The sequence below is a fragment of the Zalophus californianus genome, chromosome 10 (genome assembly GCF_009762305.2).
Source record: "Zalophus californianus isolate mZalCal1 chromosome 10, mZalCal1.pri.v2, whole genome shotgun sequence".
In the NCBI taxonomy this organism is placed as follows: domain Eukaryota; kingdom Metazoa; phylum Chordata; class Mammalia; order Carnivora; family Otariidae; genus Zalophus; species Zalophus californianus.
In genome coordinates, this window is record NC_045604.1 from 109163358 (window position 1) to 109187051 (window position 23694).

The window sequence follows — 23694 nt, forward strand, 5'->3', positions numbered from 1 at the left end:
ATTTTTTTATTTTTTGAGGGGTTGTAAGTGGCATTATATTTTTAATTTTTATGTCCACATGTTTATTGCTGGTGTATAGAGATACATTTTATTTTCGTATGTTGATCTTATATCCTGTGACCTTGCCAAACTCACTAGTTCTAGGCATTTTTTTTTCGTAGACTCCTTGGATTTTTCTAGTAGACGGTCATGTTATATGCAAGTATGGCCAGGTTTACTTTTCCCTTACTGATTGATATGCTTTTTATTTCCTTATTTTACTGGCTAGAACTTTGAGGAGAGTGGACATCCTTGCCTCATTTCTGATATTAAGAAGAGAAGCATTTAGTTTGATATTAGTGGTAGGTTTTTTGGTATGTGCTCTTTATTAAGTTAAAGGAGTTTCCTCTATTTCTTTTTTTCTGATTTCTGCTTTCTGTCATGAATGAGTGTTGATTTTTGTCAAATGCTTTTTCTATATCAAATTGATATGATCATGTGATATTTCTTCTTTAGCCTGTTAATATGGTGGATTATACTGATAGTTTCCAGTATTGAGTCATCTTTGTATCCCTGGAATAAATTCCATTTGGTCTTGATGTGTAATTATTATTTTTAAGTTTTTATTTTAATCTCCTTGTGCTCATCATAATAAGTGCATTCCTTAATCCCCATCACCTATTTCACCCATGCCCCACTCACCTCCCCTCAGGTAACCATCAGTTTGTTATATGTAGTTAAAGAGTCTGTTTCTTGGTTTGTGTCTCTTTTTTCTCTCTGTTTAGTAGCTGAAATTACACATATGAGTGAAATCGTATGGTATTTGTCTTTATCTCACTGATGTTTTACACTTAGCATTATGCTTTCTAGGTCCATCAATGTCATTGCAAATGGCAAGATTTCATTCTTTTTTATGGCTGAATAATATTCCTGTGTGTGTGTGTGTACACACACACACACACCCCACATCTTTATCCATTCATCAACCAGTGGACACTTGGACTGCTTCCATATCTTGGGTATTATAAATAATGCTGCTACAAACATAGGGGTGCATGTATCCCTTTGAATTAGTGTTTTTATATTCTTTGGGTATTACCCAGTAGTGCAGTTGTGGAATTGTAGGGTAGTTCTATTTTTAACTTTTTGAGGAACCTCCATAAGAGTGGCTGTGCTAGTTTGCATTCCTACAAATAGTGCAAGAGGGTTCCTTTTTCTCCACATCCTTGCCAACCCTGTTGTTTCTTGTGTTGTTGATTTTAGCCATTCTGACAGGTGTGAGGTGATATCTCATTGTAGTTTTGATTTGCATTTCCCTGATGATAAGTGATGATGAGCATCTTTTCATGTGTCTGTTAGCCATCTGTATGTCTTCTTTGGAGAAGTGTCTGTTTATGTCTTCTGCCCATCTTTTAATTGGATTATTTGTTTTTTGGGTGTTGAGTTTCATAAGTTCTTTATAGGTTTTGGATTCTAGTCCTTTATTGGATGTGTCATTTGCAAATATCTTCTCTCATTCCATAGGTTGGCTTTTAGTTTTGTTGATTGTTTCCTTCACTGTGCAGAAGTTTTTTATTTTGGTGTAATCCCAATAGTTTATTTTTTGCTTTTGGTTCCCTTGCCTCAGGGGACCTATCTAGAGAGAAGTTGCCAGTGTTAGAGAAATTACTACCTGTGCTCTCTTCTAGGATTTTTATGGTTTCAGGACTCATATTTAGGTCTTTAATACATTTTGAATTTATAATTTTGTATGGTGTAAGAAAGTGGTCCAGTTTCATTCTTTTGCAAGTTGCAGTCGTGTTTTCCTAACACCCATTTATTGAAAAGACCCATCTTTTTCCCATTCTTTCCTGCTTTGTCAAAGATTAATTGACCATATAGTTGTGGGTTTGTTTCTGCGTTTTCTGTTCTGTCTTGTTGATCTGTGTGTCTGTTTTTGTACCGGTATCATACTGTTTTAATTACTACAGTTTGGTAATATAACTTGAAGTCTGGAATTGTGATGCCTCCAGCTTTGCTTTTTTTTTCAAGATTGCTTTGGCTATTCAATGTCTTTTGTGGTTCCATACAAATTTTAGGATTGTTTATTCTAATTCTGTGAAAAATGCTGTTGGTATTTTGATAGGGATTGCATTAAATGTGCAGATTGCTTTGGACAGTATAGACATTTTAACGTATTAGTTCTTCCAATCCATGAGCATGGAATGCCTTTCCATTTCCTTGTGTCCTCTTCAGTGTCTTTCATCAATGTTTTATAGTTTTAAGGGTACATGTCTTTTTTTAAGATTTTGTTTATTTGACAGCAAGTGCACAGCAGGGGGAGCAGGAGAGGGAGAAGCAGGCTCCCTGCTGAGCAGGGAGCCCGATGCAGGGCTTGATCCCAGGACCCTGAGATCATGACCTTAGCTGAAGGCAGATGCTTAACCGACTGAGCCACCCAGGTGCCCCAGAGTACAGGTCTTTCATCTCTTTGGTTAGGTTTATTCCTAGCATCTTACTATTTTTGGTGCAACTGTAAATGGGTTTATTTTTTTTCAATTTCTCTTTCTTCTGTTTCATTATTCGTGTATAGAAATGCAGCATATTCCTGTAGATTGATTTTGTGTTCTGCAACTTTATTGAATTCGTGTATCAGTTCTGGCAGTTTTTTGGTGGAGTCTTTGGGGTTTTCTATGTATAATATCATGTCATCTGCAAATAGTGAATGTTTTACTTCTTCCTTACTGGTTTGGATGCCTTTTATTTCTTTTTGTTGTCTGATTGCTGTGGCTAGCATTTCCAGTACTATGTTGAATGACAGTATTGAGAGTGGACATCCCTGTCTTGTTTCTGACTATAGAGGAAAAACTCTCAGTTTTTCCCCATTAAGGATGATATTAGCTGTGGGTTTTTCATATTTGGCTTTTGTTATGTTCTTTCTAACCCTACTTTGTCAAGGTGTTTATCATGAATGGATGTACTTTGTCAAATGCTTTTCCTGCATCTATTGAAATGATCATGTGGTTCTTATCCTTTCTCCTATTGATGTGATGTATCACATTGATTGATTTGTGAATAGTGAACCACTCTTACAACCCAGGAATAAATCCCACTTGACTGTGGTGAATGAGTCTTTTGATGTATTGTTGGATTTGGTTTACTAGTATTTTGTTGAGGATTTTTGCATCTGTGTTCATCAGAGATATTGGCCTGTCATTCTCTTTTTTAGTGGTGTCTTTATCTGGTTTTGGTACCGGGGTAATGCTGGCCTCATGGAAGGAAAGCTTCCAACTGCATTCTTTCTCTATTTTTTTGGAATAGTTTGAAAAGAATAGGTGCTAACTCTTTTTTAAATGTTTGGTAGAATTTGCCTGTGAAGCCATCTGGTCCTGGACTTTTGTTTGTTGGGAGTTTTTCGATTGCTGATTCAATTTCTTTGCTGGTAATGAGTCTGTTCAAATTTTCTGTTTCTTCTTGATTCAGTTTTGGGAGGTGATATGTTTCTAGGAACGCATCTTATTCTTCTAAGTTGTCCATTTGTTGGTAAATAGTTTATTTTTAAATTTTTTTATTATTTTAAAAGATTTTATTTACTTATTTGACAGAGACACAGTGAGAGAGGGAACACAAGCAGGGGGAGTGGGAGAGGGAGAAGCAGGCTTCCCCCTGAGCAGGGAGCCCGATGTGGAACTCGATCCCAGGACCCTGGGATCATGACTCAAGCTGAAGGCAGACACTTAACCACTGAGCCACCCAGGTGCCCTGCCAAATAGTTTTTCATAATATCCTCTTATGATTGTTTATATTTTTGTGGTGTTTGTTGTTATTTTTCCTCTGTCATTTGTGATTTTATTGATTTGGGTCCTTCCTCTTTTTTTCTTGATAAGTCTGGCTAGAGGTATTGATTTTTTTTCCCCCCCAAAGAAACAGCTCCTGGTTTCATTGAACTGTTCTATTATTTTTTTGGTTTCTCTATAATTTATTTCTGCTCTAATGTTTATTATTTCCTTCCTTCTGCTGGTTTTAGGTTTTAGTGGTGGTTCTTTTTCTAGCTCCTGTAGGTGCAAGGGTAGGTTATTTGAGATTTTTCTTCTTCTTGAAGTAGGTCTTTATTGCTATAATCTGCCCTCTTAGAACTGCTTTTGCTGTATCCCAGAGGTTTTGAACCATTGTGTTTTCATTTTCATTCATTTCTGTGTATTTTTAAATTTTTTGTTTTATTTCCTTGGTGACCTATTCATTTTTAGTAGCATGTCATTTAGCCCCCATGCATTTGTGGTCTTTTCAGATTTTTTCTTGTGGTTGACTTCTAGTTTCATAACATCGTGGTCAGAAAAGATGCTTGGTATGACTTCAGTCTTTTTAAATTCGTTGAGGCTTATTTTGTGGGCTAATAATGTGATCTGTTCTGGAGAGTGTTCCATGTGTATTCTGCTGTTTTAGGATGGGATGTTCTGAATATATCTATTAAATCCACTTGGTCCAGTGTGTCATTCAAAGACACTGTTTACTTGCTGATGTCCTGTTTAAATGATCTGTTCATTGATCTAAGTGGGGTGTTAAAGTTTCCTTCTATTATTGTATTGTTATCAATTAATTCCTTTATGTTTGTTATTAACTGTTTTATATATTTGGGTGCTCCCATGTTGGGTGCATAAATATCCACAATTGCTATATCTTCTTATTGCACTGTCCCCTTCATTATTATATAGTGTGCTTCTTTGTCTCTTTTTTACAGTTCTTGTTTTAACATCTGTTTTGTCTGATAAATATTGCTACTCAGGCTTTCTTTTGACATCCATTTGCATGATAAATATTTCACCATCCCCTCACTTTTTTTTTTTAATATTTTTTATTTATTTATTTTTTAAAGATTTTATTTGTCAGAGAGCAAGAGCACAAACAGGGGAAGGGGCAGGCAGAGCAGGTAGAGGGAGAAGCAGGCTCGCCCCAGGACCCCAGGATCATGACCTGAGCTGAAGGCAGATGCTTAACCGACTGAGCCACCCAGGCGTCCTCCATCCTCTCACTTTCAATCTGCAGGTGTCTTTAGGTCTAAAATGAGTCTTTTGTAGGCAGCATATAGATGGGTCTTGTTTTTTTTTTTATCCATTCTGTCACCCTGTGTCTTTTGATTGAAGTGTTTAGTCTGTTTACATTCAAAGTAATTATTGATAGGTATGTATTGATTTTATTACTTGTTTTATTACTTGTTTTGTGGTTGTTTCTGAAGATTTTCCCTGCTTCTTTCTTTTTCTCTTTCATGGTTTGCTGGTTTTCTTTAGTGATATATTTGGATTTCTTTTTCTTTATTCTTTGCATAATTATTAGTGGTTTTTGATTTGTGGTTACAATTAGGTTCGTATATAACATGTTCTACATAAAGCAGTCTATATTAAGTGGACGATGGTTTAAGTTTGAACCCGTTCTTACTCCTCCTCATGTTTTAGGTATATGGTGTCATATTTTACATCCTTTTGTTTTGTTAATTCCTTGACTGATTTTTTTTTTTAAGAAATATTCATTTTTACTGCTTTTGTGTTTCCTACCTCCATGTTGTCATTTTTGGTCTTTCTTTTCCACTCAAAAAGTCCTTTTCAAAATTTCTTGAAGGACTGGTTTAGTGGCCACAAACTCCTTTAGGTCTTGTTTGGGAAACTCTTTGTCTCCCCTCCTGTTCTGGATGATAGCCTTGCTGGATAGAGTATTCTCGGCTGCAGGTTTTTCCCATTCAGCACTTTGACTATATTATGCCACTCCTTTCTGGCTTGAAAAATTTCTCCTGAAAAATCTGCTGATAGCCTTAAGGGGTTTCCTTTGTATGTAGCTGTCTTCTTTTGTCTTGCTGCTTTTAATATTTTTTCTTTATGACTATATTTTGCCATTTTAATTACAATATGTTTTGGTGTATATCTGCTTTTGTGGATTTTGTTGGGGGCTTCTTTGTGCCTCCTGGATCTCGTATGTGTTTACTTCCCCAGATTAGGGAAGTGTTCAGCTATTATTTCTTGAAATAAATTCTCTGCCCCCCTTTCTCTCTTCTTCTTCTTCTGGGATCCCTGTAATATGAATATTATGTTTGATGGAGTCACTGAGTTCCCGAAGTCTATTCTCGTTTTGCATAATTCTTTTTTCTCTCTTTTCTCTCTCTCGTTCACCTTGATTACTTTCCATTACTCTGTCTTCCAGGCCATTAATTTGTTCTTCTGCTTCTTCCAGCCTGCTGTTCATTCCATAGAGTGTGTTTCCCATTTCATTTATTGAGTCCTTCATCTCTGCTCTGTTATTCCTTATCTCTGTGTTAATGGTCTCACTGATGTCCTCCACTCTTTTCTCAAATCCATTGAGTATCCTTATGATCATTGTTTTAAATTCTCCATCAGCCATGTTACTTATAACTGTTTTGCTTAGATATCTGGCCATGGCCTTCCTGTTCTTTCATATGAGACAAATTCCTCTGTCTTCTCATTTTTCTGTCTCTGTGCCTATTTCTGTGTGTTAAAGTCACTTATGGCTCCCAGTTCTAGAGGGTAATGGCTTTATGAAGAAGAGGTCCTGTAATGCCCTGCAGTGTAGTGTCTCCTGGTCCCCAAGGCCTGGCACTTCTGGGATGTCTCCAGTGTGTAATACGTGTGTTCTGCTGTTGTATTTTAGCTACTTTATTTTTCATCCAGTTGTTTGCAGAGGCTCTCTTTGCCAGTGTTGGGCAGTGTTGGTCCCTGGCTTGAATGTGGCGACTTTTAACTAGCTGTGCTCTTGTCTGCTAGTAAAATGAGAACTGTTACTGTGCCGCCCAGAACCAAGGCCTCGCAAAACACCATGGTAGGGAGATGGGTGTTGGCAGGGGTTTGGGGTCGGTCTTCTTGGGGAGGGACCTGCTGCACCAGGACTGAGGCAAGTGTGACTGAGAAGGGTGGTTCTTCCGAAGCACAGGAGAGCTTGGTGTAAGCAAGTTAGGTAGTGCTGGTGCTGCGCTGGTTCCCACAGTTGGCTCTTTGTTTATGCTGAGGGTGGGAGGGAGAAATGGCACAGGTCAGTTCCTTTGTTTCTCAGGTGGTCTCTCTGTGAACGCTGTTTCTCTGGGACACCATTCAAGATGAGCAGCTGACTTCCTCACTGTGTGCCCCAGGCCCTCTCAGATGGCTGTTCCCATGCTTTGTGTTTGCAGGCTGTTTGCTCTAACCTTTTCTCCAAGAGCAGCACCAATGTCTTCTGAGCTCTGCAAGAGCCAAGCCCTCTGACCTTTAAAACACCAGGCTTTAAGCCCCCCTGGTTGTAAGAACTCATGAAATTTGGACCCTTTTGCTTTCCAAGCCAATTGCTATGGGGATTCATCTTCCCTGTACGCTGGTCTGTGTGCTAGTTTCTCTCTCGCCCTTCTCTGTGACCGCAGCTCCCTACCCACTGTAGTTGCCACATTTTCTCTCCCAGTCTGCATCTCTGCACTTCCTGCCTTCTTCATTTGGCCTCTTTTCTACCTTCAGTTGTGGAGTTTGTTCTGCCAGTCCTCAAGTCAATTCTAGGATATTTAGGATGATTTGATAATTATCTTGTATTCATGGAACGAGGCAAGCCTAGGGTCCTCCTACTTGGCGCCATCTTTTCTTCTCTCCTCTGATGTGTAATTATATTTTGTTGAATTTTATTTGTAATATTTATTAAGGGTTTTTATATATCCATGAGAGATGTTGGTCTGTAATTTTCTGGTTTTATGCCATTTTTGTTTGGTTATCAGGGTAATACTAGTTTTACAAAATGAATTTGGGATATATTAATACCTTTTCTGTATTTTTGAAGAGATTATATAGAATTGATGTAAATTCTTATTTAAACATTTAGTAGAACTTATCAGTGAAACTATCTTGGTCTGGAGATTTCTTTTTTGTGAGTTTTTAAATTACAAAATCAATTTTTGGTATCTGCAGGATCTGTATTGTTATCCTTGGTTTTGTTTCTAATATTGATAATTGCTATATGTTTCTCTTTCAGCACTTCTTTAGCTGTGTCTCCAAATTTTTGATATGTTCCCTTTTCATTTTCATTCAGTTCAGTGCATTTTTAAATTTCCCTTGAGACTTATTCTTTGATCCATGGATTATATAGAAGCATGTTACTTAGTTTCCAGGTTTTTACTGTTTTTCTTGTTATCTCTCTAATCTCTAATATGATTCCAGTGTGGCAAAAAACATACCTTTTATTATTTTAATTCTCTTAAAAATTTTTTGACATTTGTTTTTTGAGCCAGGATATGGTCTGTTTTGGTGTATGTTCCACGAACGCTTGAAATGAATTTGTATTCCGCTGTTGTGTGAAGTGTTCTATAAACTGGCCATATCTCATTGGCTGAGGATATTGCTGAGTTCTGTATTCTTGTTGATTTTCTAGTTGTTCATTTATTAACAGAAGAATGTTGAGGTTTCCAGCTGTAGTTGTGGATTTCTCTATGTCTGTTTTCAGTTCTATTAGAATTTAGTTCATGTATTTTGCAACTTTGTTGTTTGATACAAACACATTTAGTATTGCTATATATATATATATATTTTTTTTTAAAGATTTTATTTATTTGACAGAGAAAGACAAAGCGAGAGAGGGAACACAAGCAGGGGGAGTGGGAGAGGGAGAAGCAGGCTTCCCGCCGAGCAGGGAGCCCGATGCAGGGCTCAATCCCAGGACCCTGGGGTCATGACCTGAGCCGAAGGCAGACATTTAACGACTGAGCCACCCAGGCGCCCAGGATTGCTATATATATATTGATGGATTTTTGATAATGTCCCTATGTCTGGTATCTTTCTTTGTTCTGAAATCCGCTTTGTCTGCTATATTAATATAGCCATTTTAACTTTCTTTGAACTAATGTTTGCATGACAGGTCTTTCCCATCCTTCTTCTTTCAGCCTGTCTATACTGTTTTATTTGCAGTGAGTTTCTTATAGATATCACATGGTTTAGTCAATCTACATTGTTAATCTGGGTCTTTTAATTGGTGTATTTAGAACATTTACATTTAAGTTTATTGACAGATCAAGTCTTAAGTCATTTTTTTTTCTTAAAATTTTATTTACTTATAGAGAGTGCAAGTGGGGGGAGGGAGAGGGATGAGCAGACTCCATGCTGAGTGTAGAGCCTGACATGGAGCTCAGTCCCACGACCCCAAGATCACAACCTGAGCTAAAACTAAGAGTCTAACGCACAGTGACTGAGCCACTCAGGTGCCCCTTTCTTCCTTTTTGATGTTCTAGGGTTTCTTTTTTTTAAAAATCATTTCCTTTTTGTTGAGAGAACTTCCCTTAGTCATTCTTTTAGGGTATGTCTAGTCGTGACAGGTTTTCTTAGTTTTGCTTCATCTGAGAATGTCTTGATTTTGCCTTCATTCCTGAAGAGTGTTTCCACTGTGCATAGGATTCTGGGTTGACAGTCTTTCTTTCAGACCTTGAAAATTGTTTTGCCACTTCATCTGGCCTCCATAGTTTTTGATCTGCAATCTTCTGTCATTTTTCTTTTGTTTTTTTTTTCATACACTTTTATAGGTAAGGTATTGTTTTTCTTTCACTGCTTTCAAGATTTTTTTGTCTTTAGTTTTCAGAAGTTTAATTATGATGTGTTTTGGCATAGATTTCTTTTTTTCTTGATGGGGTTTGCTCAGCTCCTTGAATCTGTAGAGACTTCTTTCACCAAATTTGGGAAATTTTCAGCCTTCATTTCTTGTAATACTTTTTCAGCCCAGCTTAGTCTCTCACTTCCTTCTGGGAGTCTGATGACATGTATGCTAGATGTTTTATTAGAGTCCTACAGGTCCCTGATGCCCTGTTCATTTTTCCCCGAGTCTGTTTTCTCTCTGTTGTTCAGAGTATGTAATTTCTATTGTTCTGTCTTCATGTTTACTGCTTCTTTCTTCTGTAATCTCCATTCTTCTGTCTAGCTTATGCACTGAGCTTATTTTGATTATTGTATTTTTCATTTCTAAAGTTTCCATTTGGTTCTTTTTATCTCCTATTTCTTTGTTGAGTCTCTATATTTTTCATTTGTTTCTAGTGTGTTCATAACTGTCTGTTGAGTCATTTTTATCATGGTTTCTTTAAATCCTTTGTTATATAATTCTAACATCTCTTGTCATCTCAATGTTGGCCTGTATTGTCTTTTTTCACCCAGTTGAGAAGTTCTTGGTTCTTGTTATGATGAATGATTTTCACTTGAAACCTGGACATTTTTATGTTAGAAATTTTATGTGGATATTATCTGTTGATTGTTTCAGCTGACTTTCTGTGATACCAATTTGGCAAAGGAAGTAGTATTAGACTGAGGTAGAAGTCCAGCTTCCCTACTCAGTCTCCACTGACACTCATGGGATGGGGCAGGGGGTTGGGGCTCCTCATTCCTGCTCCCGACTGGGTCTCCACTGACACCAGGCTTTGTACTACCGGGTGATGGCGAAAGTCCTGATTCTGAAACTACCCCAGTGGAGAATTGGAGGGAGTCTTCTTTACAACCGGGGGGTGGGGTCGAACTCCAGGTTCCTGACTTGATCTTTGCTATGGGATGGGGTGTGGTTTGTTATCACCCAGCGTGGATGAAAGTTCCAGCTCCTAATCCATATTCTCTAACACTGCTCCAGTGGGTGGCTTGGGATGCCTCATTACAGCCTGGCAAGTGGAAGTTTAGGCTGCCCACTTGACCTTTGTTGGCCTAGGGGTCAGGGGGTCATTGTTTTTCTGAGGCTTGTGGCCAGTGTAGAGAATTACTGTCTAGAGGTTTTCTGTCTTGCCAAGCTCCCTTTTCCTGGTCTTTTGGCTAAAGAGAGTGCAGACTTTCATTGAGGCTTTATTCTATTTGTTCTTGTTTCCAGGTTGCTGGCTTCTTCAGCTCTAGACTGTATGAGGCACAAAGAAAACCCAGGGAACTCACCACAGTGTCATTCCTTGGGTTCCAGAGTTGCTAGCTTGTCTTTTACTCTCTCTTCCACAGCCTTCTTATGTTTGCTTTTTATGTTTTGTGTCCAGGGCTTTTGTACTTTGTGGAAGGAATAGGGAAAGGAACTTTTACTCCATCTTCCCAGAAGTGAAAATCTCGTCTTTGTTTTCAAAAGATGCTTTCATGGGGTATAGAACTCTGTGTTGACATTTTTATTCTAACACCCAAAAGATGTTACTGCATTGTCTTGTGTTGTTTCTGACAAGAAATCTGTTGTCAGTTTTACCTTTGTTTCTGTGTACATGTTTTTATTACTAACTGCTTTTATGATGCTCTCTGTCACTGTTTTCAGCAGTCTGACTGAGTGGTTCTTCGTGTAGTTGTCTCTTGTTTTCTGTTTGGGATTTGTTGAGGTTCTTAGATCTGTCAGTGTACTGTTTCAAATTTGTGTGGCTTCTAGTCATTAAAAAAACTTATTTTTGTAAATGGAGCACCATTAACCTTTTCTGGTGTATCGTTCTGTGAACTTTAACACAGGTACAGGTTCATGCACACCACTACCGCTTCAGAACACAAAACTGTAGAATCACTCTAAAAATCTCCCTTGTGCTCTCTGTACGTAGTCATCATTTCCTGAGATATTTGTTCTCTCCCTTCAGACTCCCAATTCCATGTCTATTTAGGGACTAACTTGAAGGAGTCCCGCTGCTCACTGATAAGCTTATCTGTTTGTTGTTGTTGTTTTGAGTCTGTGTGTGTATGATTCATTATGGATGATTTCTGTTGCGAAGTCTTCAAGTTCACTGATCTTTTCTCCCCTCTGTCTAATCTATTGTTAATCTCGCCTGGTGTGTTTTTCATCTTGAGATTCTACTTTTCACCTGTAAAATACATTTGGCTCTTTTTCCATGGCTCTCCCTAACATGCTCTTGTTCTTTTCTACCTCCTTGAACATGTGATTGATTATGTGTACAAGGTCTTTTTTAACGTCATTGTCTTTTGAGTCTATTATTTGTGCCATTTCTGGGTCTGTTTCTGTTTATTTTCTCCTTGTTATTGGTCATTCCTGCATCTTTGCATGTCTTGTGGTCTTTGATTAGAACTTTATGTTTTGGGGTGCTGGAGGGTTTTTTTTTTATTCCTATAAATATTTTTGAGCTTTATTCTGGGACACAGGTATGTCACTTGAAAATGGTTTGAACCTTTCAAAGCTTTTAAAGCTTTGTTAGGTTCTGAGCGGCCTTTAGTTTAAGGCAGAGTTTCTCAATCTCAGCACTATTGATGTTTAGAACCAGATAATGCTTTGTTGTGGGGGCTGGCCTGGGCTTCTTGTAGGATGTTTAGCGGCATTTGTGGCCTCTGCTCACAAGATACCAGTAGAACCAGTTAGTCATGAGCTAAGAATGGTTTTCACATTTTCTTAAAGTTGTAAAACGGAAGAAGGAAAGAAGAAGAATATGCAACAGAGACCCCTGTATATGGCCAACAAGACCAGAATATAATATGGAGAGGCTTTCAGCCTCTTGTGACTTTTTTTTTTTTTTCTGTTTGAGACGGATACTAGTATAAGAGAAAACTTACTTTTCCAGTATAAAGAGTAGTTAAGAGCACAGGCTTTGAATATGAAGAAAATTTTTAGTCCAGTATGTGTCTTCCACTTAATACTGTTTGACACTGGGCAAAATTTTAACTCGCTGAGCCTCAGTTTCTTCTCTTATAAAATTGAGCCAGTATATACTTATCACTTGGGTTTGTTAGAGAATTAAATGAAAATGAATGAAAGTATGTAGTTCAAGGTGTGACACACAGTAGCTATTGTTGTTACTTCACTTCAGGTTTGTGCCCCTTATTTAAAATATTCTGTGATGTCTGTATGAAGTCATATTTTGCTAATTTGGAGGATTATGGTCTTATCTTTCAGGTCATGCAGAAGGATTTTGTATGATGTGTACAATGCAAGCACATATCACTCAGGCACTCAGTAATCCTGGGGATGTTATTAAGCCGATGTTTGTCATTAATGAGATGCGGCGTAAGTATCATCTGTAGTAGTTTATGTTAGTGTTTATTAGGTAATTGGTCTTAATGGCCTAACTGGTAAAAGATAAGCTCCTGGTGTATTGTAGAAAACAAACATGTTTTATCATACGTGGGTATGGCTTTAATTGATAACAAATCTTTAGTAAAACATTTAGTATAGAAATACACTTTGAAACCACAAAAGATGACAATATAATAAGGTATTCAGTTTAATACAAGCAAATTAATTTTTTTTTTAAAGTAGGTTCCACGCCAGTGCGGAGCCCAACACGGGGCTCAAACTCACAACTGTGAGATCAAGATCTGAGCTGAGATCAAGAGTAAGACATTAAACTGACTGAGCCACTCGGGCGCCCCACAGATTTAAAAATTTTAAAAACTCACTTTGTTAGGGGTGCCTGGGTGGCTCATTTGGTTAAACATCTGCCTTTGGCTCGGGTGGTGGTCTCGGAGTCCTGGGATCCAGCCCTGTGTCGGGCTCCCTGCTCAGTGGGGAGCCTGCTTCTCTCTCTGCCTGCCACTCCCCCTGCTTGTGCTTGCTCGCTCGCTCGCTCTCTCCTTCTCAAGTAAATAAATAAAATCTTTTAAAAAAAAAACTCACTTTGTTCATAAATTCATTGATAAGTTTTACAATGATTTTTTCCACTAGCTATTTGGATTACTATGCTGAGTTATACTATAATATTGTCCCACAGGTTTCTTTAAATAGTTTTGAATTGGTTTTAATTCAGTGAATGAGCATTATGCTGTGTATAGCGTTAGGAATGATCAAACTAAAGTTAATTACACTCTTAAAGCAACATTTAAACTCATGACAGCAAACTTGTGGATAAATTTCACTTTCTCTGTTTAATTTTTAAATGACTTGAAAATTTTCTTTTGCATTACAATGACCCCAGTAAGGTACGTGAAATGCCTTAATGCACTTTCTATGTGGTTTTGTAATAAACTTTTACATCATCTTAATTGAGTTAGAAGGGAAAAAATGCATGCAAATAAAAAAGAAACCCTAACTGTTAATCTGGAATCTAGCGGGGTAATTACAGGGGTGGATAATTATACAGTGACAATCTATAATCCTTTTGCCTAAAAAGCTGCCGAAGATTAAGAGGTGTTCTGTTGGCCCTCGGCGGTATTAACAGGCCAGAGGAGACAACGCAAACATTTTTTAAGCTGTGTTGGATCCTGGCAGAATTTTAGTCAGGGGAAATTTTGTTTGTTTTATTTTTTACATATAAGGAAAGATTAATTATTTTTAAAACTAGACTTTAAGAAAAGGTCATCGCTGTTTGTGTGCACATATATCCATGAGCTCACATAACCCCACACACGTGGCAGGATCATGAGATTGCCATTTTTATAGGCAGAACTGGCGGAATACGGGCAGTTTCGTATGACTCAAGCTAGTATGTATTTCTGTATATTCATGTATAGAAATTGCTCTATTCATGTTTTATTGTGACATTGTCTATGCTGTTTTTTGTTTGTTTTTAAAGATTTTTATTTGAGAGAGAATGAGAGAGAGCATGAGAAGGGGGAGGGTCAGAGGGAGAAGCAGACTCCCCGCTGAGCAGGGAGCCTGATGTGGGACTCGATCCCAGGACTCTGGGATCATGACCTGAGCTGAAGGCAGTCGCTTAACCAACTGAGCCACCCAGGTGCCCCGCTGTTGTTTTTTATTATGTCATTTTGTCTTGCAGCCATTTAGTCCGTTAGAAACAAGGCTGCAGAGATGCTGAGCACACAGTGTATTCTGTGGGGTTGTTGAGACAGAACCGAGATGGGTTCAGACATTTATGTTTGCTGTGGATTCTCTTAGGGAGATCTAGCACTGAATTTAAGATTGTGTGCGCTAACATCACCTTTCGAACAAACATAACGTTTTGAACAAATTTTTGAGACAATACAGCTAAAGTTGAATTTATTCAAGTACAGTTTTATTAACTTCCTGCAGACCTGGAGTCTCTGGGCTCTCAGGAGCTCTAGGCCATGTGCACTTGTAATGGTCTAAAGGGCGTGGTCCTCGCTGTTCTCAGGATAGTGTGTGTTAGTGCTACGTCCTCATAAAATAATTAGCAGGTGTATTCTAACTGACAGATGGTCATTAGATAGAATGTCGGGGGGGTACAGCCGGGGCGTATCCCATGTGATGATAAAGCTTTGTCTTTACTTAAACTTCACAGGTATAGCTAGGCACTTCCGCTTTGGAAACCAAGAAGATGCCCACGAATTCCTTCAATACACTGTTGATGCTATGCAAAAAGCATGCTTGAATGGCAGCAATAAGTGAGTACAGTAAAGCATTGGTCACTTCTTCCCTTCGCATCGCTGGCTTACTGGAGTTCACTTTTGCCTTTTACGATGAATGCCCAGAGCTCTGTGTTTGCTTCACTTTGACTTTGCACTGCCTCTACCTCAAGTGATTTCCATCATTTTAAAATGATTGAAAAATTTTAAGGGTGTGCTTACTATAACAATGTGGATTTAATTACAGATGTCAGGAATTGGGGATTGGTTTTGCCATTACTCAGTTTCTGAGTATCAGCATTGCCTTTGCAGATCTAAACCTAACCACTTTTTCTTTCTAGTTGTGCCCAGCATTTTTTCTGCTCCTCTCCAGCCTCTGAAATCTGTGTGTGTTCCCTGAATCTTTCTTAGTCTGGTCAGTTACCAGTTCCTGGAGTTTCTTCCTTAAAGTCTAAATGCAGACTCAAGGGGAAGATTTCGAGGAGAACTAGATACCAAATCCTAACCCACTTGCATTGCCTGAACACACCTGGTAGATCTCCTGTTCTGCTCCCACTGTCGCTGGCGCTGTCTTGCCTCTGCTTGCTTGGATGACGGACCCCAGAGCAGAGAAGAACGCTCTGCTCTCCCTGCCTTCGCCAGCCGGGCCACACACACCCTGTGTCACAGCCTCGCTGCTTGCTTCTGGGCCAAATTCCTGCCTCAGTGTCAGCTCTCTGTCACTACTCTCCTGCCTCTTTCTGCCTCTCCCCAGACCCTCGCTGTGGTCTGGTCCAGGCAAGATAATTCTCTGGCTGCCGTGCATACTGAGGTCCTTTTCTTTCGTGGCTTCCTGTTTGGATTCTTGTTCTTTTATAGATTTTTGTTATTTTATAGCTTTTAAAATTCGGTCACAGCATCTGTAATTATTGTAGAACTCTTGTCTCACATCCCTGTTTGTCTTTCAGATTAGACAGACACACGCAGGCTACCACCCTCGTTTGTCAGATATTTGGAGGATACCTGAGATCTAGAGGTAACGTTGTCCGCCGGGTTGATACAGAGGCGCATGCGTGCGGTTAAAGTGCAGGAGGAACGGGTCAGCAGTGGGGACTGTGTCTCCCTTACCCCCCCAAAGGCAGCCCCTGTCCCACTTTAGAGTATAGCCTTCCAGGACCTCCCTGCGCACGGGCAGACTGCGGTGCGTCAGATGGATCTCTTTCCTTCTTCTCTTAACGTGAGAAGCCTTTTTACATGTCAGTACATGTAGGTAATACGGTCTTTCACGGCTGAAGAAGAATTCCACTCATTTGAGTCCCCTAACAGTGGATATTGAGGTTGTTTCTAATTCTTCAGTGTTGTTATTACTATTAGTCATTCATGGCACTTTCTTATACAGTGCCTTTATGTTCATGTAAAAGTGTCTAAGTAGGATGAGTTCTTAGAATTTCTGCATTAAAGGGTACGTGTGTTTTAAATTCTGATACTCCAGATCATCCTTCCAGGAGGTTATACCAGTTTACATTCCAACCAACAACAAATGTGGGCTGCATTCATGACACTTTGGCTCACACTGTGTGTGGTATTAACATTTTTTTGCCCAATCTGAAAAATGTACTTTATTTTAATTTTTTATTTTCATATAATATTTTTGTGTTCTGTTATTTCAGTAGTTGATATTGCCATAAGGATTACACTTTGCTTATTCTTTGCGTTTCATTTTCATTTCAGTCAAGTGTTTAAATTGCAAAGGTGTCTCAGATACGTTCGATCCATATCTTGATATAACGTTGGAGATAAAGGTACGTTTGCTAATTGTGGTGGCGAGGTTAGAAAAAGACAGACTTTGTGTAACTTTATCTGTAGTTCATTTATAAACTTAGACTACACTTGCTAGAGACTACAAATTGAAACCGTTCATATGCCACAACTGTATTCAGAGGGGATAATAAGATTTGTAGCAGGGAGCGTACAGACTTTTTCTTGCCCTTTGACTTTTCACTTGATAGATTGTGATAAAACCAGAATTTGATGTCTGCATTAACCCAATTTAGATGATTGTCATTGTTTAGAAACTTTTATTTCTAGCATTTTCTAAGCTCCTATTTTTTGTTAAGCTTTTATTTTTCCAATTACAAATGTAATACATGTTTAGGATAGAAATGAACGTTGCAGATGTGTAGAGGGTCCCATTCCTCAGGATGAACCCTTAACAATTTGATATAAACTGGGGGCACCTGGGTGGCTCAGTCGTTAAGCATCTGCCTTCAGCTCAGGTCATGATCCCAGGGTCCTGGGATCGAGCCCCACATCGGGCTCCCTGCTCGGCGGGAAGCCTGCTTCTCCCTCTCCCACTCCCCCCTGCTTGTGTTCCCTCTCTCGCTGTCTCTCTCTCTCTGTCAAATAAAATAAAATAAAATAAAATCTTAAAAAAAAACAAAACCATTTGATAAGAGACTGTTCCAGAACCCATTATTTATTGCTTATAAAAATGTGATTACACCTTAGGCCTATTTAGCCACTTGCCACTTTCCCGTAGTTCTGCTCGGTGGCTTCTCTGTGCGCCCGGACCTTGACAGTCATGTGGCGGCCCCCTGAGCATGAGCACCACCATGCACATGCCCCTTTCCTTGCTGATGGGTATTTGGTTTGTTTCCAGTTTTATGCTCTTTTTGAAAATGCTGCAGTGAGGAACTTTTTACAGGTCGTTCACTTTGATCTGCATGGTTTTTAAGAAGGGGACAATAATTGGATGGGTACACGTATAAAAGTCAACATCATAATAAAAGAGAAATTTCCTTCTACATAAAAATTCATATTGGCGTCTAGACCTTTGAGTCGTCTCTTCTTCCTTCGGTCAGGGGCAGTGAGAGGGCCCGTGGTGCTGACGCTGTCCTTCTCTTGCAGGCCGCTCAGAGTGTGAACAAGGCATTGGAGCAGTTTGTGAAGCCGGAGCAGCTCGACGGGGAAAACTCTTATAAGTGCAGCAAGTAAGAGGATGTGGCGGTGGGGTGGCTTGCGTCGGGGATGGGGGTGTCTCAGGAACACCCCCCTGTCCCCCACGAGACTCCTGTTAGCTTCTGTGCTGTGTGGGAGGACACAGGGTCTCCGTGCTCCCGGGGCCGGAGTGCTCAGCGTCTACAGGTTTACACTCTTGAGAGGCGCGCACCTCTGCCCTGGGGAGGCTCGGTGCTCCATGACTGGGCAGGTTTGCGGGGGACGGCCCATGGTAGCTGCTGCGCCTTGTGTGGCCCAGGGGACACGTGTGGTGAGCAGCGTTTTCATGGACTCCTTGTTAGGAGAGGCGGTGATGGAGTGGGGCTCGCTTTCTCCCAGCGCAGTTAAGGCTCTTGCTCGCTCATCCGGTTCTCACCCAGGATTCAGGGTGGTATCTGCTGGAAACCTCTAGTACTGATGATTCATTGCTGTGTTTCCCTGTGAAGTCAAGAGAGCCTCTATTTGAAGAAAGTCCTGTTTCACATGTTTTAGTAAATTTACATTTTAGAATCAGGTACTGTGGGTGATCGTTACCAAATACTCATGTCTTGGGGGAAGAAAGCTCCCCATGACCACAGGCACTTTCCCTGTTCTAAGCTCCATGGATGGTCACTTTGTTTTGAATTGAGAGAAGTCTGTATTCACCTAATTTTAAAATTATCAGTGGCTATGTGGCTTCTCAGAAACTGTCCTAGCTTCCTTTTTTTCTTTCATGTTAATTGAGCAATCTCCCCCTGTCATAATTTTAGTGTTTTCACCGGTGGTTGAGAGGGGTGGTGTGTTTTAGCTAGTAGCTTTCCTTTAGGTTTGGTGGGAGAAATGTTTCAAGGAAATAACAAGGGAAAGACTAAAAAATACATAAATCTTAGTCCTTTGTTTCTTTTTATTTCAAGGTGTAAAAAGATGGTTCCAGCTTCAAAGAGGTTCACTATACACAGATCCTCTAATGTTCTTACACTTTCTCTGAAACGTTTTGCAAATTTTACTGGTGGAAAAATTGCTAAGGTATGTTGATAATATTAATAACCTTTTATGTTGTCTCTCTCAAGGCTTATGCGTCAGTAACTATCAAGGGTTATAAACAACCTAATTGAACAGTTTGTTACCTGATTTCCTAAGTTCTTCTAGTATTTATTGGGGGAAAATACGTCAGAGCGTTGAGCTAGTGGTAGTGTGTTATGTGTGTTCATGAGTATAATTTCTCTCTTCTTTAGCTGGTTAGACTTTCTGATGATAAAACTGGTAACTGTGATCTGCATTTGGGCTTCATGGTCAGGGAAAGTGGGGAGATACAGGGAGAGCTGGTGTCGTTTGAAATCTGAAGAAGATGCGCCCCTGTTGGATCTCACACTCTTTTGTCAGGGTTGGTTTTCCTGTTTGTTGAGGTTTTCTGAGGGTAGCACACTGATTTTTCATACTTTCTTTCCACTTCCTGAAGACTGGAAGTATCAGAAATCAGTAGTATGCAAGAGATCCAAACAATCCCTTCCCAAAGTAGTAAAACTAAGTGAGGCCGAAGTCCAGAATTAGCATTCGATTGTGTCCTGTGGCCAACTCAGGTTCACATAACGTAGAGCCTTGTTTGCTTCAAGGAAATCAGGAATACAGTTGGGAGTGCACTAAGTATGTGTGAGTTTAGGGTGGCTCCAGGCTGATCGTGTCTTTTGTTTTTTTGTTTTGTTTTTTTTAAATGTTAGCTATTTTTTATTTTTATTATTTTTATTTATTTGACAGAGAGACAGCGAGAGAGGGAACACAAGCAGGGGGAGTGGGTGGGGGGGAGAAGCAGGCCTCCCGCCGAGCAGGGAGCCCGATGAGGGGCTCGATCCCACAACCGCGGGATCATGACCTGAGCCAAAGGCAGACGCTTAACGACTGAGCCACCCAGGCACCCCTGATCGTGTCTTTTGAAATGTGGTTCAGTGTGTTAGGTTTCTGCTGGAACATCTGAGGGCACAAAGTCCTGCGCTTGGGTCTCCATGAGGATATGCGGAATGATCTGGGCCTTCAGAAGTGACGTTCCTTGATCCTCTTTGCATTTCTGTTTAGGATGTGAAATATCCTGAATACCTTGATATTCGACCGTACATGTCTCAACCGAACGGAGAACCGATTATCTATGTCCTGTACGCAGTGCTGGTACACACTGGCTTTAACTGCCATGCCGGCCATTACTTCTGCTACATCAAAGTAAGCTGTGCGGGTTTTGGTGACTGTTTTTGAAGTAGCCTCTAAGGTAGCACTGGCGCTCTTGGGGGGCAAGGTGGGACTTTACAGTGAAAATATGAAAGCCCATTTTTCTTACATTTCTCTTGATTGGTGTTCTCTCTTTGTCTAATTATATCTAATTTCTCTTTTGTTGGCTCTCTTTTGCAGGCTAGCAATGGCCTCTGGTATCAAATGAATGACTCCATCGTATCTACCAGTGATATTAGATCGGTACTCAGTCAACAAGCTTATGTTCTCTTTTATATCAGGTATCATCAGGAAAACAGATTTTCACATTTTCTGTTATGTCATTTCTCTTCATCTCATCAACATATTTAAATTCAGTATTCGGTTATTTCTGAAACAGCAGCTTAAGGATGCCAACAGAGTAAGGGAGGTAGTTTTTGGGCAGGGATTAGGAGTTGGATTTAGCTTCCAGCTCCTTGGCAAGTTGATAATGAAGCATGCAGAGAAAGCGCATGGTGATGGCAGAGGGTAGGCTGCTGGTGGCAGCACACGGTGGGGGCTGGGGGCGGAGGAGGCCTCAGGAAGGGGCCTCTGAGGACCTGGGTGTGGTCACCTCTCAACCACTGAGCACAGGCAGCTAGTCACCTTCCTGAGCCAGGCCTGGCTCGACACCTGCTCATTTGCCTCCCGTTGCTGCTGCATATTCCGACTCACTAATTCCATTTCTGGAAATGTGTGGTCTGAGCAAAAGTCTGATGTGTGCTCCAAGGTATTCATTTATAGTAGCTGAAAATTAAGAACATTCTAAAATTTCTGGGGCGCCTGGGTGGCTCAGTCGTTAAGCATCTGCCTTCGGCTCAGGTCATGATCTCAGGGTCCTGAGATCGAGCCCCGCATCGGGCTCCCTGCTCAGCAGAGAGCCTGCTTCCTCCTCTCCCTCTGCCCCTCCCCCCTGCTCGTGCACTCGCTCTCTCTCGCTCTCTCTCTCTCTCTCAAAATCTTAAAAAAAAAATCCTAAAATTTCCAATATTAGCAGAATGAGCATGTAAATTGTAGCATATCCATGTGTTGGACTATTACATAGCTGTTAAAAATGATTTTTATGATGCCTTTTTTCCCCCCTAAACGATACAAGAAAGTGCTCTTGTATCATTGTATCCATATATCCTGTGTATATGGAGAAAAAGCAGTTTGAAATCTTTTACACTGGAATTGAAAAAAATAGTACAGGCTGAAGCCTGAAGGATATTCCAATAAATCTAAATAGTCGACGCCCCTCATGGGTGAGATGAGGCGCCGTGTTTGTGTTTCTAACTTCTAGATACGCACTTCCTATATAACGGCACGTACTTATAATTAGAGAAATATAAACAGAAAAGAAGAATTGCTTTCAGGTGGTGGCATCTCTGGGACGCAGAGCCACAAATGCCACTTGCATGGTTGTCTGTCTTGTCTCCCCGTGGGAGCAGCTGTGCCACTAGCCTTGACCCAAAGGGGATCCTCTGTGTACGTAGCTCTGTGCACTGCAGGTCCTCAGTCTATAATGACGCTCTTCAAAGGACGTGCCCTATGAAGCCCTAAGTGCTGTCCCTCTTTGTCCCTAGGTCCCACGATGTGAAAAATGGAGGTGAACTCACTCATCCCACTCACAGCCCCGGCCAGTCCTCGCCCCGACCCGTGATCAGCCAGCGCGTTGTCAACAACAAACAGGCTGCGTCAGGGTTTATCGGACCACAGCTCCCCTCTCACGTGATAAAGGTAACATTCCAGAGGTAGGATGCAATCTCTGTGCTAACTTGGGTATTGTTAAAGCCTCTGGGTCACACTGCAGTAGCCGCCGTGTCCTCGTATGACTGCATTTCTTGTCAAGAGTTTATTCAAGCCATTAATTATAAAGTATTTCAAATATACAGAAGATCTCAGAGTATGAATGTAATGAACAAGAAGAAAGTCTGGGTATAGGTATATTTAAACACTAGAGGTTTTATTTTATTCTGTTTATTTATCAAGATTTTATTTATTTGAGAGACAGAGTGAGCGAGAGATAGAGCACATGAGCAGAGCAAGAGGGAGAAGCAGGCTCTCTGCTGAGCAAGGAGCCCAGTGTGGGACTCAGTCCCAGGACTCCGGGATCATGACCTGAGCAGAAGATAGACGCTTAACTGACTGAGCGACCCAGGCGCCCCTAAAAGCTAGAGATTTTAGCTCTCACTTTGGACTTCCGTTCAGAGTGGACTAAATATTTGGGGATTCTTGATGAATACTAGAAACAAGAAAGTGACTCACAGAAAGCATATTTTCAGTGTGTCCATGTAGTCCTTTCAGTAGTGTGATGTGTCCTGTCTCCCATCCAGCGGGTCAGAGGCACCTCCTGCTGGCCTCTCCGGAAGAATTGGTGGGATGGCTGGGTCACGTGACACGCAGGGCTTCAGGAGGGAAGGCCGGACATCCGCTGGCCTTATGCAGTGACTGTGGACAACCTGTCCGTGTGTGGAAGCAGCGCCCCCCCGCCATACCATAGTGCTGTAACAGCCTTTCCACTCGAGTGTGATTTGTTTTGAATCAGCAGATGGTCTATTCTGTGCGGTTTTTTATGGACATTGGACAGTGTTTGGTTCCAGCTGGAGTCAGAAATCAAATGCCTCTGGGAGCTGGGCAGGGAATGGGCTCCTGCACTGGACCCTGCTTAATAGTGACATCAGGACCCTGGCCCGCTGGAGAGCATGTGCCCTGTGTGGAGGCGCGGCTAAGACTGATTTTTTTCAAGGTTTTTTGTTTTCCTTCATGTGAAACCTTCTAGTGTTAAGATAGCAACTAATTCAGGTATTTAAGAAAACTGTGAAGGCCGTGCAGAACCCCTCTGTGAATGAGATCTCACCCACGGCCACCAGTTTGCCCCTCTAGGATAGAGCAGCAGAGGTGGAGTCTGGAGCAGAACAGTTCATGAGTAAGAATCAGAGGGGACATGGAGCGGGGGGAACGGTGCCCAGAGCAGCTCTGTGTCTGCCCATGCCCCCCGTCTCCCTTGGCCAGTGGTCATTCCCCACAAGCTGGCACTTTCTTCCACCTGTAGAGCAGCGGGCTTCCAAGAAACCCAACCAAGGAAAACATATGTGACTCTGTGCCCAAGGGGCCTGTTCTTTTCTTTCAGATAGGAGCAGAAAGAATTTGTTCTCGGACAGAAATAGTTGTTGATTACTTACCAGAAAACACGGGCCCATGAAAGGTTTATGGTGGTCAGGGACAGACGAGAGGAGGTGGTGTTTCTAGGTGTGGGAAACCTGATATTCCAAAAAAGAAAAAGATGAGCAAAGTGGGAAGCTCCCCCCCCCCCCCCGCCCCCAGCCAGAGTGGATTCTTTGTGACCGTTCTGGGGCTCTCACCAGCTGGG

General features: G+C 40.9%; 1 protein-coding gene across 4 annotated transcripts in view; it reads left to right on the forward strand.

Annotated features, from left to right (window-relative positions):
* USP42 (ubiquitin specific peptidase 42) overlaps positions 1 to 23694 on the forward strand; it is a 54494-nt gene that overhangs the window by 21007 nt on the left and 9793 nt on the right. For all 4 annotated transcript variants that reach the window (XM_027611383.2, XM_027611382.2, XM_027611381.2 and 1 more), the window contains 9 exons: positions 12787 to 12897; positions 15089 to 15191; positions 16100 to 16167; positions 16863 to 16933; positions 18039 to 18121; positions 19022 to 19133; positions 20178 to 20318; positions 20505 to 20605; positions 21908 to 22061. In XM_027611383.2, the coding sequence (XP_027467184.2) occupies positions 12787 to 12897; positions 15089 to 15191; positions 16100 to 16167; positions 16863 to 16933; positions 18039 to 18121; positions 19022 to 19133; positions 20178 to 20318; positions 20505 to 20605; positions 21908 to 22061 (944 nt within the window). The remainder of the gene's footprint in view (positions 1 to 12786; positions 12898 to 15088; positions 15192 to 16099; positions 16168 to 16862; positions 16934 to 18038; positions 18122 to 19021; positions 19134 to 20177; positions 20319 to 20504; positions 20606 to 21907; positions 22062 to 23694) is intronic.